Source organism: Aphis gossypii, chromosome 1 (genome assembly GCF_020184175.1).
Source record: "Aphis gossypii isolate Hap1 chromosome 1, ASM2018417v2, whole genome shotgun sequence".
NCBI classification, from domain to species: domain Eukaryota; kingdom Metazoa; phylum Arthropoda; class Insecta; order Hemiptera; family Aphididae; genus Aphis; species Aphis gossypii.
Window position 1 is genome coordinate 24,806,999 of NC_065530.1, and position 15,853 is coordinate 24,822,851.

Here is a 15,853-nt window from a genome sequence, read left to right on the forward strand (position 1 = left end):
TTTAACATACCCATTATAGTGACCTACTCAATCTTCAACATCCACTCAATATCTACTGTACAGCAGAGCATTATCCAATTGACCAACCTTTTATTTATTGTTAAATAGTTCATCTACTTTAATATTAAGTATTAAAATTTAATGATCTACCTACATAACATATTAGGTAATATGCAATTGTTATAATATATTATTTAGTTTTATATATGTAAAAATAATCAGATAGACGAGGGAATATTTCTACCATAAATATTAAGTGTATACTGGAGGTAAAATATTTAGGTAAGAGAATAAAAACATTACAGAACAAGTTTTTGTTAATAATTTACTAAGAAAATATGATTGAAAGATCAATTAATAATAAAATAATAACACATCAGAAAAGATTACTAGAACTGGATTGCAGTTTTATTATTTTAAGGAAACTTAAAAATATAGCGTGAAGTAAGATTTTTATAGTTTTTTTTCCATTAATAACAACATTGCAATAAATATGTAGGATAACTTTTGGAGCTTTATGTTACTACTTACTGAATGTTTAAGTTGGTGACAAATAGGTACATTTGCTGAAAATGATTAACATTTATAGTTTTAAATAAATAAAAAAAAAACTAAAACTTAATATTATGTTACAACTTTAGAATTGTAAATACTAATATATTTTAAATTATAATTTAAATATTGATAATCAACTGGTTATAATCAATATGAATAATGAAAAATAGTAATGAGCAGCTCTTTGGCCAACACTGATACAAATTGATAAATTTAACTGTTTTGGAGTCGTTTTACATTAAAATCATGTATGTACAATCTTTATTATACATCACATCATGTTTGTGTATTAACAGCCGAACAATTTTTAAAATAAAGAATTTTTACAACAAAATAGTTTTAAAATTGGTTTTCATTAGATATTTCCATTGTGTTTCTAGAAAAACAAACAAAAATAAGTTACAAAAATTGATTATTATTAAATTACCCCCAAAAAAATATGTATATAAAAGTAACAACTTAACAAATTTAATATTAAAAATTATTATAAATCAATGATAATTTTCCCAAAAAATAATTAGGAGAACGATAATAGTGTAATAGCCTTAATTTTTAACATTATTAAAAATCAAACTGAGGAAAAATTATTTTTTCCGTTATAATAAAAACTTAATTTAATGTCTAAATAGCGTCAAAAAACAATACAAAATAATTCTACTAGTGAAACAATAGATAAAAAAACATACTACAAAAAAAAAAAAAAAAAATATTAATAATTAAGCTACAATTACACAAAAATAACTAAATGCATAAAAAACAGGAAAATACAAATAAATATTGTTTAAAAACTAATTTTTAAGTCTAGGCACGTAATTGGTTGTATTACTTCAGTAACATTTGATTTTAATAGTAGTTTGTAAAGTATATCATACCATTATCATATACATCAACTCAATTGATATTCGATTTCCAAGTCAATTATTCGTAAGGAAAATATCTGAAACATTTATAAAAATCATAATAATATAGGAAATCTATTATTATTATTATTTCTTTATTATATTATTAACATTTTTTTCTACTAGAATATTATGTTCAACTAATTTATTACAAATTAGCTTTCTTTTTTTTATTGTTAAACACCAATATATTTTAATATGAAGATACGTAAACACAAAAATTATGAAATAACATTTCAACAATATTCAGAATTTCGACCTTCAACCTTATTCAGGCTATATGATTTAGCTTTATAACTTGTAAAAGTACTATATAAATTATTTTAAATGATTAAGTTTAATGCATATTATATTGGCACTAATATAATATCACCAAAATTAAAAATACATTTTGGTTACACAGTTTAAGCATAAATATTTAAAGGCATATTAAGGTTGTAATAAAATTATTGGGTTTTTTTTCAGATCAATATAAATCACATACACGTCTGCTCTAATCCATATGTATAAGACACAAATAAATATTTTCCATCCAGAGATTTAATAATAAAGGTGATCAAATATTCTTTTATATTTAGTAATTACTGAAGTTAGGTTAAATTTAATATAATTTATAAATGTAGCTTATTAATTGTCATTATATTTATAGACTTTGTAGTGTTCAAATCTACAAGTTTTCATCATTGAAAGCTATTTGTGCTTGATAATATAAGTGTCGTGTTGTGAAAATAATATAACAATTAAAAGATATTTGTTTAATTATGATTATTGTTTAAATACAAATCTATTAAGCATCATAATCAGAAAATAAATAAAATAATTTTACAAATTAATTTCAATAATATAATTACCTTATATAATATTATTAATCCATAATTTATAATAAAGATAATAATAATAATAAAAAAAAAAAAAAAAATTATACTAGACAAAAAATAATGCCAGCCAAATATTTAAGTATTTAAAAGTAAGCAAACAAATAACTAATATATAGAAATAGTGCAGTAATAATATTTATGATATATTTTAATTTATTTGATATTATATTATTATTAAGACCTGGATTATATGAATGAAAAAAAAAAATATACATAAATTCTATAAATCGATTATCTTAGGTTAACAATAAATATAAGTTGAGGACAAATGAATGAAACAAATAACCCCGATATATGAAATGAACTACTACTAATAATCAAAATAATTACATTACAAGTATTATATTTTTATTTATAATATAATATATATATATATAAAAAAAAAAATATATATAAATAGTCCCAACAAAAAAGCGTCTTAGGTAAATGTGCCTTTAACGCAAGTAAATAATGGGATAGTAGAAAAAAGTGGTTAGCTCTACCATACATGATCATCCTCCATTATGGATATGGGGCAGTTGGAAGCTGAGTGTCCCATATTGTCACAATAAGAGCAAAAGTACTCATAACTGAAGACCGGAAAAAAAAACACACGAATAGATATTAAAAAAATGTACTGAAAAAAACAACATATTTCAGTTTGTTTAAACAATAAATAATCTACTAGGCATTACAATCAAACAGATTTTGAAGACAATAAAAGCACAATCCTAAAATTATTGCTAAATAATTTTTTTAAATTTAAAAAAAAAAATGTTTGTATTAAAAACATTTTTTAAAATATATACCATTATAAGCATATATTTTTACTTCAATGAATACTTACTACAAACGTTCAACTCAATATTTAATCAACTAAATTCTTGAACACTAAAACTTATAATTTAAAATTAAAAAGCAAGTATTTTTTAATTTTTGGAAGGTGCCTTTATTCATTTAAATTATTTGGACTATCCAAATAAAATATCTACAAAATGTATAATATTTTTAAACTATTGCACCAAAGTATTAAATTAGTGAAGACACATCCAACATAATTCTAACCTATAATTTGATTAGAAAAACAAAACAAATCATCTAACCAACATATCAACAATAATATTTCATTTTATGTAGCTTTAATATTAAAGTCAATAGACTTATTTTCAAACTTAAAGGAAAGAATACTATCTGTGTTTTCTTATGGTTTCTTTTTTTTTTTTCATATTTTAATATTTTACATACCTACATATTATAATATTATTAAAACATAAAAAATATACTTGATAATAGGTAAATTAATTAACATCACTCTTTATATTAAATAAAACATACAAAATTGGAATGGCCGAACACAAATTTATTTTCTTATAATTGCAAGACAGAGTAACACATGCAGGGTATGAGGTCCCTTTAAAGTCTTAAAAATGCTACAGAGTTAATAAAAGTATTAATGAATAATCTACAGAATACAAATAACTCAAAATTCATCAAAAAATTAATATTTTTAAGTGTCTTAGAAAATTATGAGGTCAATTTATATCATTAAAGAACTTAAAAATATAAAATTATTATTTTTTAGATTTTACATAAAACCATATTCATTGCAAATGACATCAAATGTGATCGCTTAACATTGTTTGTATATACTAAATGACACCAATTGGCATCATGTACCTTGTTATTAAATATACTATTTGATCAGAATTATATTCATTTTTTATTATGCACAAGAAATACACGGATATTTTAATTTTTCAAAATCTGTTTTCAAACAAGTATACTCAAATAATATGATATATAGCAAATACGCAAATACAAAATAAAAGATATAGTTTAATTTTATATTTACATAATACAATGTACATACAGTTTAAAGATTTATAAGCAAATTTAAATACATTCTAAAAATTAGTATTTCAATTAACATTAAAAATTAAATTTAAACATCATACATAATATTATAGTAACATCAATTATTTGAATATAATGAAATCTTAAAGCATTGAAAAATTATTATGTCTTAATAGAAATAAAAATACATGTATGAAGGATGTAAAAACTTAAAAAGGAAGTTAATATTCCCTTGGAACTAGGTGACATAAAAACAATTGAAAATTAAAATATATAACATAACAGATCAAATTTGAGATTTATTATTTTTTAAATGAGTATAGCAAACTTAAGGGGGGACAGGATAGAGGTGGATCCCATTTCAGTTATGAAACTGTGTTCAATCTATTTTTCAGGATATATCATTATACTACATATTCTAAATTTCACTTTTGAGAACTTTCTAAGAATATTTTAAGAGATTTTGATAATTTTAGTTTTTAAGATTATTAAAGTTTAAAAATAAACAACTTAAATATTATCCAGCCAGTGCACAAGAAATATGCTTCTTTATAAAATGTATAAAAGACCCTTTGCCCTGAACTAAACCAATTATATAACCCATCCAGTTCATCTTGGCTATAGGCAACCGTTATGATTACTATATTATAAGGTAAACTGTAAAGTAATACCAACTTTATTGGTAATTTGTGACATCAGTAGATGGCTAAGATGAACTTAACAGGTTATAACTGAGGAAATAAACTTAATGTATTATACAAGATATACACAGAAAAAAAATTATAATGACCTTAAAGATTATCATATTTCCCTACTAGACCTTATACTTTAGATTTTAGAGATATTTAATTTTATATTTCTAATTTAAGGTAAGATATTTTTTATAAAACACATACGATTAATTCAGAAATTAAAATTACAAAAAGTTAACAATTTAAACTTCTATAATGATTAATTAAATTGATAGTATAAAATATTTATACCCTTTTCTATACTTTATGTATATTATCACACGCTTTACCAATGCCGTTATTTAGTATTAATGCATATGGCATATTGCATATTTAAATTAAAATGTAATATTAATTATATTGTATAATGTATATATAAATCATTATGATTAATATATATCCACATGAACAAAAGCTATTATTGGAATTTATATGTTAGTGCCATTCTAAGAACGCTACTCGTTCGCACATCCAAATAGGCGGGCGGAGGCAGAGCGGCGACGGTGTCGGCGGCGCGTGTTGACGGTGGCCAGCGTTCGGGAAGGTTTAATGGTGTGAATGCGCGGGATCGGATGAATTTTGGTCGCCGCCCAGTAGCGCTCTTATGATGACCAGACTATAATAATGTTAAACATCATAGTATTATCATAAAAAACAAACAAGGTATTACACAGTTGTGTAATCCACAAACTGGTGATTTTACTATACTGTAAAAAGCAAATTTTTAAGCAGTCTATCAAGTGAGGTTTTGCAATATAGTTAACACAGAAAAATATTATATGACACTCTAAACTGATTTCTTCCATTATAGACTACATAAGAGATTCCCAACCAGGGTGTCGTAAACTTTATTAAGAGTTCCGTGAAATTATTTGAAATATATTATAGTTAATTTTAAATGTAAAAATTTGTTTTATAAAATATAATACGTGTATTTACTATATACCTATGTCTTACTATTTTTGTTTATACTTATGTACTGCTTAATAAAACCAAAATAGTCTTAGGGTGCCTCAAGATTTTTAGAAAATGACTAAAAGGGTGCCAATGTGCTACGAGTTAAAAAAAGTTGGGAACTTCTGGACTACGTACATGGTAAAGCAGATGATTTTGTGCCAACATATTGTTGGATCTAATATTCGTAAGCTAATCAATTTCAAAGTAAAATAATGTTTATGTTTAACAATAAAAGAAGTATAAACATAATAAAATGTCCGACATATTCATAGTTGAAAGTGAATATGACTCAACAGTAAAATAATATCCTTTAAAAATGTTTAAATTCATATTTTTGATAGTAAATAAAATTAACCAAATATTTTTCTAATACATAACTTAATACTTCTACCTCCATGTTATAATACATTAGTAAATAATTTCACTATTAGGGTTTGGATTTCAATGTATTTGCATAATTTTTCTATAATCTGAACAGGATACTTTCCAAATTTAAAATTTAACTCGAATACTAAATAAAATTGGAGTATATTTGTTATTTTTCAAGAAATATGGAATAACGAGTAACTTGATCTCTGGTATTGAATATTAAAATTTGTTTTCTTCATCTCTAGGTCAAATTATCTTTTATATTTTCACGATAAACTGAGCTTGCAAAAGACATTTCTTGAATATCATAATAATTACTAAGTAATATCAACTATAAACTGCTATCAAAGTATATTATTAATGTCCACATTAATTTTTAATACCTTAAAATATTAAAATCCAATTCCTTCATTACTCTAAAAAATGAATAAGTATTGATCGAAGCCATAGTTATTTATTATCAACAATGGATAAATGTCCCAAACAAATATAATACATGCATACATTATAAGTATGATCTAATATAATATATTAAGTATAAAAACAATGTGCATTTTGTGGTATAATAATAAAAAGTAGAAATCTTACTCCATTTGGGCACATTTCAAAGTAATCCACCTTTCAAATGAGTAGTATCTGTTAGTCTTAACTACCAAAATTATAATAACACTATTAAAATTCTTTCTAGTAAATTAATATAATCATTTTCAATGATCTTAGTAATTTGTACGTAACTAGGTTTACCAAAAAAACTACTTATTCAGAGGTTAAGCATAGCTAGTTTAAATCTAATTATTTAAAAATAATGGATAATAATACCTGTCTAAGGTGCTATCAGACAATTCATCATCCCAGTCTTCCCTATCATCTCCATTTCTACCAATAGCATCGCCTAAACGTATTGGATCAAATAATGCTTCTTCTAGTGCAATATTCCATTCAGCACCATCTCGATCACGTTCACCCCATAATACACCTAATGTTCGACGCATAGATTGATTTTGATTTCTATTTCTTCTCCTTGCATTATTTCTTCGATTTCTACTACCTTCCACTGTTAATATTAATTATTATTATTATGTCACCAACAAATACTACTTATTTATATATTATATTCATAATGCAATTTATTACCTCTATTATTGTTGCGTTCAGCTTTTAGAGTTTCTCGCCTCGTTTTTATTTCTTCTGGTAAACAGTCAGATATTTTGTCCAAATAGGTATCTAAAGTTAGACAGTATGATTTATTTTTAACATAAACTCGACATGTTGGGCAGTGATTAACTCTTCGGGTCCATGACTCTATGCATTCAAGACAAAATGTATGAGAGCAATTTAACACAGTTGGCTGTAAAAAAAAATAATTTAAATTTACTGTTAATAATGAATACAGACTACTAAAAAATGAATGATTTATATCTTATATGTGATGACACTGTAATGAATTTTATAAAATATATGATAATAATCTATTAAACTATTATTTTTAATATTAAGAGTGAAATGATCTCTTATCAAGATAAAAGGTATAATTATTATCCAGTCTGTTCACTATAAAACAAAAAAAATAATAGATTATGTAATATGAACTCCTTAGAATGTATAATTTACTATTTTATACATTACGATGAAGATGGAGTTAAGAAATATGAATATGATATATATTTTTTTTAAGTTAACTTTAAAATAATCACTTGAATAAATATTAATATACAAATTAAAAAATAAGTGATTTGAAATATATTAATTGAAAAATATCTAAGATTCTGAGTAATAAATACACAAAATTTAGTTAATCATTATCTATTTTATTCAGCAATATTACCTTGATGAACATTTCGTAACATATATTACATTGTAAATCACTTTCAATGCATTGTTCCAATTGATGCTCAACCCAAGAGAAATTTTCTCCCTCATTTTTAATACGCAATTGTTGACGAAGTGATGTTGCTAAATTTTCAGCATCATTTAATCTTTTTACTGTTTCTAATAGCATACTATCGGGCGAACCATTTCTTGTCTCCCCAGTATTATTATCTGAAAGCAATTTTATTTAAACTATTTCGTATAATGTTTAATCAGGAAAAAACATAATTACTTTTTAAGGTCCACCTGTCTTGGGATACTTTTTTATCAGTTTCTTGTGTTCTAAAATTAGTATTATTTATTTATTAGTTAAAAAAAAATAGGTAAGAGTAAAAAAAATATGTAGAATACTTCTTTGCTGAATTGGGAAGAATTGGATTGTTTTGTCTAGGTCTAGAAGTACTACTACTTGGTGAAGCCGTCATAGGAGTAGTTTCTGTAGTTACTGTCCTTGCCAACATAGGAAAATTGATATCATCATCAGAAGATTCCGCTATAAAAAAAATATACAATATTACTGAACTGTATACTATTATACAAGGCAATTCAAAATGTACGGAACAGTTATTTTATCATACTACTATTCATAATACTATAGAGAACAATATTTAATACTTAAGCTTACTATTTAAAAATATCTAAAATGAATTGTAATTTTTATACATTTTTACAATATTTTAGAATTTAAGGGTCAATTTAGGAAATTAAATGAGAATTTATACTTTTTTTGTAATCCTAACATATAGAATTTTTTTTGATGAATAAAAATCTAAATGGAACGTCACAAATGTCACTCTACGTGAAGAAGTTTAAGTTTCCACCATCAATCGCCTTATAGTCATTTATTATCCAAGATTTCAAACCAATTTATATTCTAACTGCACTCAAAAACATTTTCTGATTACCAAATTAAATGCCTCAAACTTACTTTGTAATTTTTATAAAATTTATGTCCAGGTAACTCTACCATAAACATCCTCTAATATACTCATTTTATTAATAGTAGGGGTCATTTATTTTTCATTTGATTTTTCTAGATTATTTTTACTCATCATTTTAATTTTTACAATTATTCTTTATTCATTATTCAACAAGTTATTCTAGATTTTTTTTATTCATGATTAGGGCTGGGATTTTAATGCCCTGAAAAATCTCAAAAAATGCCTTTATAAGTGAGATAAATAACTTAAAAAATGCATTTCAATTATGTTTATTATAGCTTAAAAAAAATTTGTTTGTTTTTTATTTTTATAGTATTTGTTATTATTTCGTAAAATATTGATATTATTATTATTTGCTTTGTTATGAATATTATATTTTTATTTTTTATCATAATTTTGTTACACGAATATTAGATACATTCACAATTTATTTAATTTATTCACAAATTAAATTATTCAGAATAATTTTTAATTTTTTATTTTCAACTAAAACTATTTAAAATAAAATATTATTTTTTATTCACAAAATAATTAGTTATTTACCTAACATGATTTTATTTTTTATCCTAATGTTGATTTGTTTTTGCCCAACTCTGCCTAAGATATACATTTGAGATGGCAAAATTTAAACATTAGGACTGAATGGACTCAATGGTTTTTGAATTTATTTTAAGTTTGAAATTAAGCAGTTAAAAATACCTAGGGACTAATATCAATTATTTTTCGTATGAAAATAGTACCATATATTATCAGTGGTGCTAAGCACGTTCAAAATCTACAAATTAATGGTAAAAAAAAAAAATGGAGCAGTTAAATATTATCGTTACCTATCATGACATAAAAATAGCTAAGGCAAAAAGCGAGTGATAGACATAAAAACAATAAATTATTGTCGACGGCGCGAGAGTAGCGCACACAACAGGTAACACATATCGCGTTGTCGTTGAACAGGGATAGAATACGCGCGGCAGATAATTTATTTACCCATCATCAGGATCGGGCTGTCGGAGCGAATGGATCCCAGATCGTGCGAGTTCCAGCAACGGTTGCCAAATCGACAGGATCCCCTCATGAAATATAAACACAGTGAAGAAGACATGGTGGACGTATAAGTCGTAAGCTGTTGTTGCTCAAATCAGCAAGTCCACGTAATGTCGCCGCTAAAGTTTATAGAGATGTCTTGGTCGTCCAACCGCGGTATTGTGTGGACGCTGAAACGAAAATAAAAATGACAATCACCATAATAATTGTATTAAGTAATGAGCGCGATAAGTCGGCCGAAGAAAAATTAACCGTGAGCACCTCGTTGATAGAAGGGAGGGGAGTGACTCTAAGCGGACAGACTACTTACATCGGTGGTCGTATTGGCGGCGTGGGTCGGAAAGGAAAAGACCCGAATTAAGAGGTTGTTCGTGCCGAAAAAACGCAGAAGACGACAGTTTGTTTTAAAATAGATACGCGACCGCGGCGTACGCTGAACGACAGACGAGAAAAGAGAAGAGCGACTGACGAGTGTCCACTGATCAGTGAACAGTGAGCGAAAAATGGTGAACGCCGTTCGGCGAACGAACAGTGATCGGTGGCGCGGTGGTGGTTGAGCGGAGCGATCCCGAATCTATGGTTTACACTGTTTACACTATACGGAATACGGAATTCTTTCTCCCGACTCACGACGGCGGATGCGCGACCGACGAAACGAGGCTTGTGCGCAGTTGCGCTCTATGCGAATAGCGAATAGTTTGGGAGGCGTGTCTTAGACCTGCGCGATGGCGGCAGCTGACGGCGCGTTTTCGGTGGGTGGCGAGGGGGAGCTGACCGGCCGGAATGTTGGTCAGCTGCAGCGGCACAATCTTTCCCGTGCCGCGAGTGTGACCACCACAAAAAATCGGTCACGGACGCTGCGTGTCAACAATCTATACAACCGTGGTCGTGGATCACGGCCGAGATTTATACCGCACGGCGTTCTCTTCGTTATCTCTGTCGCGTTGAAGCGATATCGGATACCGGAGCTCACGCGCTCGACGCTCGTGTATCGTGAATTCATGATAGAACAAGCAACGCGAATACGCGATACACGACTGTACAACAACTGTAGACTAGTCAGACTACTAGAGTACTAGACTGCAGTTTTGCAGTAGTGCCTAGTGGCTAGTGCAGTAGTGCTGTCTGCTGCTCTCTGCAGTACGAATATTGCGTACGGTTTTCTAATCGTACAATATTACAATGTACAGCCTTTTTTTCGGAATTCGACGATTTGGTTCATTTAAGATTTATCTTTAGTTGTGCTTAAAACGTTGTTTTATTCTGTTGTCTATGTTTCTCCTCATTCTACAGCTGTTTTCTCGAATATTCGACGATAGGAGAATATGTTTCTATACCGATGGCTAACTGACGATGATGACGTGCTCCGTTAACACGTCACGCAGCTGTTACAGCAACCATCGGTAGCCGTTATCCGTTGAACAATTATGGATATCTCGGTGATTGCGAACGATTCTTCGCCTTCAAAAACCACCGAAAATAGCGATCGTGTAGACAACATTCAGGTTGTGGATGATGACGAGGAGGAAGAAGAGAGTTGCACCTCCGATATAAACCGACTGAAAGTACTTGGTGAAGATCAACTAGAACTACCCAGTGAAGATGAACAGAAAGTACTCGGCGATGTCGTTCGACAGCAACGAGATGAGCTGGACTACTATCAGCGGCAATTGGCTATCAATGAACATAAATACCTGACAGACGTCAGTGATTTGCGATCGCAGTTACAGTCTTCAAAGAAAATGTATGACACTGCTAAGAATGAGAAGGAAGCAGCGTTCATGCGCTATGTGCTTAAAGAAAAAGAAATTCTTGACTTAAACACAGAAAAAAAAAAACTGATGGATAGCCTAAAGGAAAAGGACAAGCAGATTGCACGGTTGAAAGCCAATTGTAAAGATGTGGCCAGTTGTACTGCTGCATTAGAAACAAAAAATAAAGAAATAAAGGAATATAAGGTTATTATTGACTTGCTTAAAGAAGACAAGTCGAAAATGTCTAAAGACTTGGAATTCTGGAAAAACAAGCATGAACATGAGTCAAAGTGTTCTCTCGAAACAGAAAGTAAATTACTTCACGAAATTCAAGAACTGCAAAATAGATTGGAATCATTGACCAAACAAAACGAATCATTTAATGAAGAAAGTAATTTAGAAAAGATAATATTGAATAGTAAAATATATTTGGATTCGAAGAAATGTTCAAAGCAACAACTTGAAGAGATGAACAAATTAAAAAATGTTATCGAAGAGTTGAACAATCAATTAACTAAATGCACCAGTACTGTTAACTCTTTGGAAAATGAAAATATTGATCTTAAAACGTATATGAAAAGCTGTGAAATCAAAACTAATGAATTACTTATGTTCACTGAAAGTTTGAGTTCTCGCAATGCATCACTGCAGTCAGAATGTCTAAACTTACAAACAGCTTTGGACAAATTACAAAGTGACTGTGATGTATTGAAACAAAAAAATAATGATCTCAAGATTGCTTTTAGATCACAAGAGGAGAGTATGGCAAAAGAAAAAGAGCTTTATGATTGCGACAAAAAAGAACTGGCTAGCCATTTGGCGTATAAAATGCAGATGATTGCAGATTTGAAAACCACACTGGAGCGCACCCAAGATGATTTGCACGTTTCCAAACGGAAGTTCAAAACTACTGTGTCCGAGCTGACTAAAGAGTTACAGAAAAAAAACATTGTTGATACCTCTGTTGAAATGAAAATGGTCTTAGATAAAATGGTCAAACTGCAGCAAGAAAATGCAAGGATATGCGAAAAACTAGATTTTGTTGAAGACCACAACAAGCATTTGCTGTGTGAACTTAAGAAAAAAAGTAGTATTATGCAAAAACATGGTATACCTAGTAGCAAGAATGGCCTATTGTCCGGTCTGAGTGAACAGAAACCAGAACGTTACTGACAATATGTATACTATCAACAGTCAACTATTTAAAACATTATCACTGTATATCTGCTCTAATTTATAGATATTCATTATTATTTTTTAACTTTAATACAAACCAAGTATTTAATCTAGTCCTATTATATTATTATCGATTATTATTATTGTGAATGTTGTTACTTTTTATTACATAAATAAAAAAAATAATGTATAATTTAAAATCAAAACTTTAGTTGTAACAATTAATTCCTACACCTAGTGACCTTGATTAAAAGTTTTTCAGTTCATTACGTACAAGAAAAATATTGTCTTACCATTCAAGGATATTAATTTATGGTTTGGTTAAACAATCATGTTTAGTATGTTTACTATAGTCAGTTACAGCTGTTTATTATTTTTTTATTTGTATATTGTTTCTCAGAATCTATCAAATCTTAAATTTTGGTTTTTTTTTAATATTCTATAAACAAAATGTTAATCAAATAATTATAATGTATTATTTTCCAATTTAAATATTCATACTTCTTGAAAATTATAATTAAATTTGATTTTCATTTCATTTGGAAATCAAATACATGTGTCATGTATAATATGTACATACCTATTACATAGTTATATAGTATGGGTGGAAACTAGTTAATCGAGAGTAATATCTATGAGGTTTGGTTGGGTACTGCTTTACTTTAAAAATTAATATGGTAAAAAAGTTACATGAAGAAATCCACTTATTTTTGTGTTTTGTGTAATTGAAATGCTGTATTTTATAAAATATATCTGTACCTATTTAAAAAAGAAAAAAATGATTTTTCATTTTAAACCTTGTCAAGAAATATGTTCAAGTATGGTTTTATATTATATTGATAGGTTTAAATTTCAATGAAAATACTTTCTAACAACTGATAAACTTGAGCAGAATATAATACAATTTAGAGCCAAAAAGTCAATAACCCAATTGTGATGTTGTAATTGCCAAAATATTTGAAATATAATTTTAATCTAATGAAATAATTATCACCAAAAACTATTAATTATTACTACTACAGAGTACTAATTGACACTTAAGAAAATTCTCGAAAAAATAAAATATATGTCATCTATAGTGTTACATGACCAATGTGTTATATACTTATATGTCTGTGACAAAAACTAATTAATTAAATTCAAACACATTTTAATATTGTAAAAGATGTTAGGGCATTTATTTTATCATCAATCATTGAAAAATATTGTCTTAAGAATATTATATTTTGTCTTAATTTGTTTTATTTTACTAGGGTATAATTTACTTTTTAACAAATCTATTAAATGTACACAAATTACAGGTAGACTACGACAGTATAAACTATTGTTAATACAGCACACAATTATTGTATTAAAGATTTTTAACTACCAATTTATAATATTATTTATTTAGCAGAATTGACTATTAAGGTTTACAAGAATGAGTTTTATAATAATATTGTATATCGATTATGCACTGTATCGTCTATCATTAAAGATAAAATACTTATTTTAATAGATGAATTTCTACATAATAATAATAATCACTGAATTTAAGAGTATAATTTTGTGTTTATATTTTAAGTGCAATGTATTTTGTTAGCAACAAGAAATAAAAATATTAATACATACATTTTTAGAGTAGTTACAAATATCAATAATTTTTTTGTTTTGTTCTTTAGGTACACTTTAATAATTGTGTCTATTTACTGGCTATCAATAAAGACATATTTACTGTCTAGTTGTACTACTATCACAATTTAGTAAGTTTTTAAACAAAGACATATCTGACACTAGACAGTTAAAATGATATGTAAGTTAAATTGAAGATTCGAATAAAAATGTTCTCCAAAATTAGATATTATTTTCCAAGAGATATTTTTAGTTATTTTTTTAACAGTTGATATAGGTAATACTCAATCAATAAGCCAGAAAATAATGTGTAACTATAAGATTTTTACCATTAGCTTAACGTCGAAAAAGAAACTCAATTTTCATATCCAAACACCAACTACCAACAAATCTTAAGTTATATCATACTATGTTGGTATGGACAATTTCACTTAGTCCATTAAATGTAGATAAGTGATGATGGTGACAAAGATTTCCTGTTGATATATATATATATATATATTATTGTATTTTTTAAATAACCAACTCAATTAGTAAATATAACATGTTTACCTTATAACATTATTAAATTTTTGAAAAACATTCATTATTTTTCATAAATCAAAATATAAATACAAATTGAATTAATTATTAGAAATTTTGTTTTTCCATTAACAGTCCTTCATTGAGTTTTCAAATAGTAGTTTCACTGTAATAAATTTAAATAGATTCTATACCAATCAAAAAACATGTAAAAAAGTTTTTACTTCAGTTAAAATGAACAAAAAAACACAATCAATACAATAGAAATAATATTCAGCTTTCAAGTGGTTGTACTAACAAAAGAAATTTAATCTCAAATACAATACTTGAATACTTATAATATATATTATACTGAATAACACACCATATGTACTATGAATTCTCACTGGACTCAATACAATTTTATACATAACACATACCTAAACCTAACTAAATGTAATTGTAACATATTTATTCAATGAACAGTTTTTTTCACTTCAGAAATATCAAAACTAATTTCAGTTTATAATTTATATGTATACATATTGCCATAGACCTATAAACTAAATTAGTTAATAAGCCTATGCATATTGCAACATAGGTAGTAACTGAAAGTCACCAACTAAGATATCTTATCTAGTATGTGCTGAAAGTGTGATTAACAATATGTTTTATTCACTATTTGTACAGTTTAAGAATCAATCACGGACTGTAATAAGTCCGTGGAATCAATATATA

General features: G+C 27.1%; 2 protein-coding genes across 6 annotated transcripts; one reads left to right on the top strand and one right to left on the bottom strand.

Annotated features, from left to right (window-relative positions):
* Positions 1-624: 624 nt before the first annotated feature.
* Positions 625-15,083, bottom strand: LOC114129858 (E3 ubiquitin-protein ligase rnf8-A-like). 5 transcript variants are annotated; one of them, XM_027994711.2, is made up of 9 exons: positions 10,384-10,902; positions 10,017-10,243; positions 8,443-8,584; positions 8,324-8,373; positions 8,048-8,262; positions 7,357-7,570; positions 7,042-7,276; positions 1,428-1,492; positions 625-931 (listed from the first exon to the last, which is right to left on the bottom strand). In XM_027994711.2, the coding sequence occupies exons 2-8, from the start codon at positions 10,129-10,131 to the stop codon at positions 1,474-1,476; spliced, it is 990 nt and encodes a 329-aa protein (XP_027850512.1). In that variant the 5' UTR covers positions 10,132-10,243; positions 10,384-10,902; the 3' UTR covers positions 625-931; positions 1,428-1,473. The 5 variants fall into 5 exon arrangements, with proteins under 5 accessions (XP_027850512.1, XP_027850511.1, XP_027850509.1 ...); XM_027994710.2 differs by having other exon boundaries at positions 890-1,492; XM_027994708.2 differs by lacking the exons at positions 625-931; positions 1,428-1,492; positions 10,384-10,902 and adding exons at positions 2,202-2,901; positions 14,944-15,083.
* LOC114129857 (coiled-coil domain-containing protein 186-like) lies at positions 10,958-13,209 on the top strand. The gene has a single exon (XM_027994705.2). It carries the CDS (start codon positions 11,501-11,503, stop codon positions 12,998-13,000), a length of 1,500 nt encoding a protein of 499 aa, XP_027850506.2. The 5' UTR covers positions 10,958-11,500; the 3' UTR covers positions 13,001-13,209.
* Positions 15,084-15,853: the final 770 nt, after the last annotated feature.